Source organism: Rhododendron vialii, chromosome 10a (assembly GCF_030253575.1).
Source record: "Rhododendron vialii isolate Sample 1 chromosome 10a, ASM3025357v1".
NCBI lineage: Eukaryota > Viridiplantae > Streptophyta > Magnoliopsida > Ericales > Ericaceae > Rhododendron > Rhododendron vialii.
Genome location: NC_080566.1, coordinates 28,569,559 through 28,578,255, shown reverse-complemented (window position 1 = coordinate 28,578,255; position 8,697 = coordinate 28,569,559). Strand labels below are relative to the sequence as shown.

The 8,697-nt window shown below is 40.0% G+C and overlaps 2 protein-coding genes across 2 annotated transcripts; both read left to right on the top strand.

Annotated features, from left to right (window-relative positions):
• The first annotated feature begins 200 nt into the window (after positions 1 to 200).
• LOC131303087 (G-type lectin S-receptor-like serine/threonine-protein kinase LECRK3) lies at positions 201 to 2,155 on the top strand. Its single transcript, XM_058329876.1, has one exon. The coding sequence runs from the start codon at positions 201 to 203 to the stop codon at positions 1,890 to 1,892; it is 1,692 nt and encodes a 563-aa protein (XP_058185859.1). The 3' UTR covers positions 1,893 to 2,155.
• A 2,265-nt stretch (positions 2,156 to 4,420) lies between these two features.
• Positions 4,421 to 6,816, top strand: LOC131303969 (G-type lectin S-receptor-like serine/threonine-protein kinase LECRK2). The gene has a single exon (XM_058331054.1). It carries the CDS (start codon positions 4,444 to 4,446, stop codon positions 6,814 to 6,816), a length of 2,373 nt encoding a protein of 790 aa, XP_058187037.1. The 5' UTR covers positions 4,421 to 4,443.
• The last annotated feature ends 1,881 nt before the right edge of the window (positions 6,817 to 8,697 follow it).

The window sequence follows — 8,697 nt, the reverse complement described above, 5'->3', positions numbered from 1 at the left end:
ACTCGTGTATCACTCTCTACTCTCTGATTTCTGATACAAAACTTTGAGCCAAAGGGTCTCCATTTATAGGCCATTCAAAGAATGGCTGTCATGCCATTTTCAACAAAGGAGGCTGAAGGATACTCCACAAAAGAGGCTGAAGGATACTGGAGTAAGAGTCAAAGATTTCCCTTCATTTTCCACAAAGGAGGCAGAAGGAAATGCAGGCGTGGGTTGGAGCCACAAAAGTCAACAGCAACACCATAAAGAGTTTGAGCGCAGCAGAATCCTCGAATGATGGAAAAATCTATCGCATGACATTCGATGGGGATGGAATCTTTCGAGTCTATTCGCTTACCTTGGATCCGAAAGGCAACTGGTCGGTTATGTGGTCATCGTCAGACGATAAGTGCGAATCCAAAGGCCTTTGCGGCCTAAACGGATATTGCGTTCAAATCAATACCGAGGTGGATTGTAGATGCCTCCTGGGATTCAATTTCGTAAATAACAAGATTTGGAGTCTCGGGTGCGAGAGGAATTCCACAGCAGTGAGTTGCGACACCAATGGCGGCAGTGCCGAGATCGTTATGGAAGAAATGCCAAACATGATATTGGAAGACGAAAATTATGAGGAGACCGAAGTAACCAACAAAGAAGATTGTAAACAATCATGTTTTGATGACTGTAATTGCGAAATCGCATTATACAGTGCGGAAAACAAATGCAAAAAACAAAGGTTTCCTTTGACATACGGAAGAAAATCGCGAAGTTCTTCGCAAGTTGCCTTCATCAAGAAGGTTACAAAAGAACATCCGGCTTTGCCTCCCAAGAGACCTAAAAAAAAAGAGCTGCGATTAGAAACTGTCCTAATCATTGGAGCTTCACTTATTACTTTTGTAATCATGGTGCTAACAATTTCTGGATTTTTTATTTATAGAAATAGAGTTTGGGTATATAAAGAGATTTCGGAGAAAGGGTATGTTGAATTCGCCGGGGATATAGTTCTGCGAACCTTTACGTTTGCAGAACTAGAGCAATTGACAAACGGCTTTCGAGAGGAGTTGGGAAGAGGAGCATCCGCGACCGTTTACAAGGGCGTAATACCGTACAACCAAAAGGTTGTAGCTGTGAAGAAGCTCGAGAAGGCATTGGCAGAGGGGGAAAGAGAATTCCAGAGGGAGATTAAAGGAATAGGGCGAACCCATCATCGAAACCTAGTCCAACTCTACGGTTATTGCCTCGATGGAACGAACATGCTTTTGGTATACGAATACATGTGCAACGGATCGCTTGCAGATTTTCTCTTCACGCATGAAAGGCCCCTGCCGAATTGGGACGAAAAAGTCGAAATCGCTCGCGACATTGCACGCGGCATTCATTACCTGCATGATGAGTGTGAGACCCAAATCATCCATTGCGATATAAAGCCTCAAAACATACTCATGGACGAGCACTGCTGCGCCAAGATCAGCGACTTTGGATTAGCAAAGCTTTCGAAGGCGCCGGACCAAACCAAAACCTACACGGGGATAAGGGGAACGAGGGGTTACGTGGCGCCCGAGTGGCATCGGAAGCTGCCAATTACCGTGAAAGCGGATGTCTATAGCTTCGGGATCGTGTTGTTGGAGATCATATGTGGTCGAAAGTGTTTGGACTGGAGCCGTAGCGAGGACGAAGCTGTGCTTGAAAACTGGGTATATGATTGTTTTGAGGCCGGAGAATTGGGGAAATTGGTGGGGGAGGAAGAAGAGGTGGACATGAGGAAATTGGAGAGGATGGTGAAAGTGGGACTTTGGTGCATTCAAGATGAGCCATCTCTCCGTCCTTTGATGAAGAAAGTTTTGTTGATGATCGAAGGAACTGTTGACATCCCAATACCTCCTTGTCCTACTTCCTTTCTAAGTACCTTATGATTATGAAGTTTTTTCCTATTTTATTTCTATTCATGTTTTTGTCGAATTTGTATGTTTTCTTTCTAAGCTGTCTTTGTGGGGTGGTTATGTTGTTGCCTTAGGGAGTCCATAAGAATTCTGGTTGTGTTGGTTGATGCTTGAAGGAACAGTTGACATCTCAATGCCTCCTAGTCCTACTTCCTTCTTTAGTGCCATCTGATTGTGAAGTGTTTTTAGTATTTCCATTCATGTTTTCATTGAATTTTTATTTTATTTGTATGAGGATTAACCCCTTATACAATTGTGTAATACTTTCTTGTCATTGATATGGAGAAAATGCAATTTTAATTGTTGTGTTTCACGGGCGCGGCTGCATGCTTATGCAATTATTACGTCCTCGTTTAACAATAAAAAAAATTTAGGGAAGGGAAATTAAGAGCTAGTAGCAAAGACATATCCGTAATTAAACAAAAATTGACAAAAGCAATCAGAAGCCAAAATAGGATTCCGCGTAGTGAGTTCCTAACTTCTTCCCACTTGATACGTTAGGTCCCGGACCTATCTATGTTAGTGTAAGCGATTGAGTATATTCGTAGAGTCAATCTAGGACTCCGTAGCGCCGCAAGTGCATTTCACGGTAAAAGTGATTCATCCGGACCGTCCGTCTCGACAATTAATTAGTCCGAATTTTAAAACAACTCTTCTAAGGAAAGAGTTAACTATTTCCGGGATGAGTTTCTTTTTATTAAATCCGTATGATTAAACGCCGCAAGATGCAATGCTTTTGAGGCGCTGCTTCATCCCGCCTTTTGGTACTTGTAGTTTTTGTCGGGCCCCATATGAATTGATGAAAGACTTTTGAGTGGCCTTGACTAAAAAGTCATGACCGTGTCTTCCGCAGCTCCCACTCACTTCCACACTTTGAACCGTTGACAGTCGTTTGAAGGACATTCAAAAGCAACCTTGGAGATTTTTCTACGCATCTGTCCAAAGACTTCTCACCCCAGTAAACAAGGCAAAGGCTCAGTCCGTGATCGACCTTGCTTTTTATTTTTGTTCCACTTTTCTTTTCTTGAGAAGTACTAGCAATTACTACCCTTTCTCCACGCTCAATTTTTATTTCCGCTTCTTCATGCCCTGCAAGGATTACAAAGTTTACAACCAGTTGAAGCCTTTATTGTCGGTTCTCAAATTAGAAGAGAGCTTCACGGTTTACCCACCAGTATTTGATACTCTCCCGTCTCGTATATATTGTCTATTCTTATTCTAGATTAAAATTTCTCAAAATATTTGTGATTGCCGAAAATTTAAAAGAAAATTATTCAGATTTTTTAAAATAACTCTTTATTAATGAGTGAAGATTTTTTTTCAAGTACAATAAACAGGTTCAAATATAATCAATTTTTTTAAAGAGACATCCAGTAGATTTAGGGCTACATAAAAAATCTGGTGAACCGCGAAATTGGTCCGAAACCAAAATGATTCGTCCATTTTGGGCCTGGTCTTGGATAATGTTCTGGATACGGATTCAAAACTTTAAAAACCGTGAGATATTGTTCATTTCACGGATTTTCACTTGGGAACGATGGATTAACTGGACCAAACCGTTCATTAATATATTTACATAAATACGTGCATATACATATGAGTGTAGTTATATATATTATTCGTTTTATTAACATGCATATATGTAGGGAAATTTATACATTTTATCCGTAGATACATGTATATAATTGATTAAGTGTGGGTGTTTTGGGGTATTTTCTTGAACTGGACTTTTAGGTTTTGTTGGTTTCTTACCAACAAGATGTTTTTTATGTGTTACTTGATATTATTTTTGTTTAAAAAAAATATGAGGTGAAGTGTAGTGATAGGTGAGGTACTACTATTTGTACATGATTCTCCTTGCTGTATCACTTTAATTTTTTTTCTTTTGTATCATTTTTAATGCTATATAAAACTCTTTCTTTGCTGATTAAAAAAAAGTGTGGGTGTTACTTCTCTTTTCTTATTAGACTGCATTCTTGTATCTATGAAGATATATCTATATATTTAAGTTGCGTATGTGTCTAAGTGTTAAATTAGGCCACAAGTTCCCTAATAGTTTCAATTTTGCTTCTTTTCGAATCTTATTGTATAATGTATTTGACATCATATATTGACAATTTGCAACCGTAGATTACTGCAAACCGAAGCGCAACTCAGCGGATTGGTTCAGTGTAATTCGTAGCACGTTTGTTCAAGACACAAGTTTCAATTTCATGGAACCGTGAGTAAATGCTCGGTCCCCGAATTTACACGACAGCAAACGAATTCGCACCGTGTATATGTTTCTTGAAAATTTTCTTTTGAAAAGTCAAATGTCCCGTACAAAACCAGTAGAACGGGGTACATGGGGTATTATTTTTCATCGAAGCAAACAGGGCCTAAACATTGACTGACCAGACTCCAGAATCGTGATCCCATATTCCCATTAGCTTCCTTTCTTCCATGTGGCCTTTATATAACAACCTGCAGTTCGGTAAATCCAAATATCAAAAACACAATACTAAGCCAGCGAAACAGTTCCTTCATGTTCATGGCTTTTACCATAATTTTTCTCATTTTCCTCACATTTTCCACAATAGAAGCTCAACAAAGATCCACAAATATAAACCTAAGCTCTTCTCTAACACCTACCGGAACCAACTCGTCTTTGTGGCTCTCACGTTCCGGTCTCTACGCCTTCGGTTTCTACCCGCAAGGCAGCAGTTACGCTGTCGGGGTTTTTGCTGCCGGCATTCCGGAAAAGACAGTGGTCTGGACTGCCAACCGAGACGATCCACCAGTCCCGAGCAATGCCACCCTGGGATTTAGTGGTAGAAGGTTCGTTCTCAACATTCCACCGAACCAAAACACAAACATAGCTAATGTTTCCGAGTCGATTTCCGCGGCATCCATGCTGGACTCGGGCAATCTCGTGCTTTACAACTCCGTTGGAGAGATAATCTGGCAGAGCTTTGATTACCCAACGGACACCATTCTCCCAGGCCAACCTCTCATGAATGGGAATAAGTTGATTTCCAGGGTCTCAAAAGGCGACCACTCAACTGGGATTTTCCGTCTCGAGATGCAAGGTGATGGGCACCTCGTCTCATACCCGTTAGAATATTACGGGGTCCAGTATGCTTATTGGGGATCTGAGACGTGGGGAACCGGCAATAACATCACACTAAATCTGGATGACAAAGGCCTTCTCTATCTGTTGAACGAAACAGGTACCAACATTATAAAGAATTTGAGCACAGCAGAATCCTCGAATGATGGAAAAATCTATCGCATGACATTCGATGCAGATGGAATCTTTCGAGTCTATTCGCTCAAAATGGATCCAAAAGGCAACTGGTCGGTTATCTGGTCTTCGTCAACGGATAAGTGCGATCCCAAAGGCCTGTGCGGCCTAAACGGATATTGCGTTCTAAACTTTACCGAGGCTGATTGCAGTTGCCTCCCGGGATTCGATTCTGTAAATCCCGAGATTTGGAGTCTCGGGTGCAAGAGGATTCTCCCAGGAGTGAGTTGCGACACCAATGGCAGCAGTGCTAAGTTTGCTATGGAAAAAATTGAAAGCATTATATTGGAAGACCTAAATTATAAGGAGACCGAATCAACCAACAAAGAAGAATGTGAACAATCATGTTTGGAGGACTGTAATTGCGAAGTCGTGTTATACAGTGCGGAAAACAAATGCAAACAACTAAGGCTTCCTTTGACATATGGAAGAATATTGCCAAGTTCTTCGCAAGTTGCCTTCATCAAAAAGATGTCGGGAAAAGAACATCCGCCTTCCCCTCCAGAGAGAACTAAGAAAGAGCTGACTCCAGAGGGTACAAAGAAAGAGCTGCGATTAGATACTGTCCTAATCATTGGAGCTTCACTTGTTACTTTTGCAATCATGGCGCTAACATTTTCGGGATTTCTTATTTATAGAAATAGAGTTATGGTATATAAAAAGATTTCGGAGAGAGGGCATATTGAATTCGCCGGGGATATAGTTCTGCGAACCTTTACGTTTGCAGAACTAGAGGAAGTAACAAACAGGTTTCGAGAGGAATTGGGAAGAGGAGCGTCCGGAACTGTTTACAAGGGCATGCTACCTTACAACCAAAAGGTTGTAGCGGTGAAGAAGCTCGAGAAGGCGTTGGCAGAGGGGGAAAGAGAATTCCAGAGGGAGATTAAAGTAATTGGGCGAACTCATCATCGAAACCTAGTGCAACTCATCGGGTATTGCTTTGATGGACCGAACAGGCTTTTGATTTACGAATACATGTGCAACGGATCACTTGCAGATTTTCTCTTCACGCATGAAAGGCCCCAGCCGAATTTGGACGAAAAAGTCAAAATTGCTCGCAACATTGCACGCGGTATTCATTACCTGCACGATGAGTGCGAGACCCAAATCATCCATTGTGATATAAAGCCTCAAAACATACTCATGGACGAGCACTGCTGCGCCAAGATCAGCGACTTTGGATTGGCAAAGCTTTCAAAGGCAGCGGACCAAACCAAAACCTACACGGGGATAAGGGGAACGAAGGGTTACGTGGCGCCCGAGTGGCATCGGAAGCTACCGATTACCGTGAAAGCGGATGTCTATAGTTTCGGGATCGTGTTGTTGGAGATCATATGCGGTCGAAAGTGTTTGGACTGGAGCCGTAGCGAAGACGAAGCTGTGCTTGAGAACTGGGTATACGATTGTTATGAGGCGGGAGAATTGGGGAAATTGGTGGGGGAGGAAGAAGAGGTGGACATGAGGAAATTTGAGAGGACGGTGAAAGTGGGACTTTGGTGCATTCAAGATGAGCCATCGCTTCGTCCTTCGATGAAGGAAGTTTTGTTGATGATCGAAGGAACTATTGACACCCCAACACCTCCTAGTCCTACTTCCTTTCTAAGTGCCGTATGATTTATGAAGTATTACTCTATATCTATTCATGTTTGAGTGAATTTTATGTTTCCTATGAGGATTAACGCTATACAATTGTGTAATAATTTCTTGTCATTGACATGGAAAAAATGCAGTTTTAATTGCCGTGTTTCACTCGGCTGCATACTTATGAAATTATTACGTTCTCATATCACAATAAAGAAATTTTGAGGGAGGGCTACGCAATTAACAAAGACTTGGAGTAATTAAAAAAAACTTCACAAAAGCGATCAGAAGCCAAAATAGGATTCGGCGAAGTGGGTTCCTAATTTCTTCTCACTTGATACGTTAGCAATCAGAAGCCAAAAAGTGGGTTCATAACTTCTTGGGTTCCTGACTTGATACGTTAGCAATCAGAAGCCAAAATAGAATTCGGCGAAGTGGTTCTTAACCTCTCCTCACAAAAGCAATCAGAAGCCAAAAAGTTCACAAAAGTTCACAACCATAGTTTTTCCCAAACAAGAAATACCCGACAGCTTTCAGCCTTCCTCTGATCCACATGGGGGCAAAACCATCATTGCCCATTCGGCAACTTTAGAATTACACTTTTAATCCATATTATTTGCTTCACATTTCTCATTAACTCATTCTTCCTTCTTCCTCTTTTTTTTTTTTTAAATTTTTTGTCAACATTGTACACATCAGTGATGGGTTAGTATTAAATTAGTTTGTTAACAATTAAAGGGAATTCGATGTCTCTCCTTATACTCGAAAACAAAAGAAGACAAAATTATCCAAAAAAAAATTTGTCACTATCTTACCCTCACCCAATTTTTCCGCTATCCAAAATAAAATCTACAGTGACACTTTCTTACAATATTCTATTGTTCAGATATATATATTCTTTTTTTATAATTATTTGAACTTATGAGGCTCCATTCCGGATTCTAAAAATAAGTACTTATTTTTTAAGAAGAGAATCTGAAACGAGGACTGAATGGCTTTCCTTGTTAAAAAAAAAAAGTAATCAAAAAATTACAACGAGTGTTAATCACACGCATTTAGAAAGGTAATTTTGTTGCTTTCTTCAAACTAATTACTGATGCAAAGCCAATTTGCGTTACATTTGTCATTTTTCAACCTATCTATATTTATACTTTATGATGTAGAACAAAAATGGAGAATTTTTGTATTTTATTTTTATTGTTTTAGAATAAGATTTTGATTAGGAATATTTTCGTTTAGGTTAGAATTATTAACTTTCCGTATTCAGTTTGATTTTGATTTCTACCTTTATTAGGATTCTTGGTCTACAAGAATTATGATTTTATTTTAATTAATTAGGAAATATCTTTTATTTAATGCCGCTTGTTTTGGCATGATTTATTATTTCTTTTACAGTCGTATTTCTAGGGTTAGGGTCTTATAAAAAGGGCTGTAACCTATTCAATTAAGAAGACTGTTAAACTTTTATCAATAATATTACAGAGATTTTCTCTTTCTTTCTTGTGCGCAAGAATTGCTCGTTGCGACGAGTTGTTTATCTCGTTTGGACTAGTACGCTAACTAGTCTCTCGTGAATTCCGCCGCGTCACTTTATTTGGTGATCAGTAAGTACATCCAATCACTTTAAAGAATGATCGTGACGAAATTATTTTTGGGTGAGGGTAAGAAAGTGACGAAATTATTTTGTCTTCTCAAAAGGGGGTTTCATGTCTCTCCCTACACTCGAAAATAATTTTTCTAAGAAGACAAAATAAAAAAAAAGGCAAACCCAGTGCACAAAGCTCATGTTATTACGGGGCCTGGGAAAGGGTTGATGCACGTAGTCTTTGCTTCCCTATTTGCAGGGATAATACTACGTACATCAACCATTTCCCAGACCCCGCAATGACGAGAGTTTCGTGCATTGGGTTTACC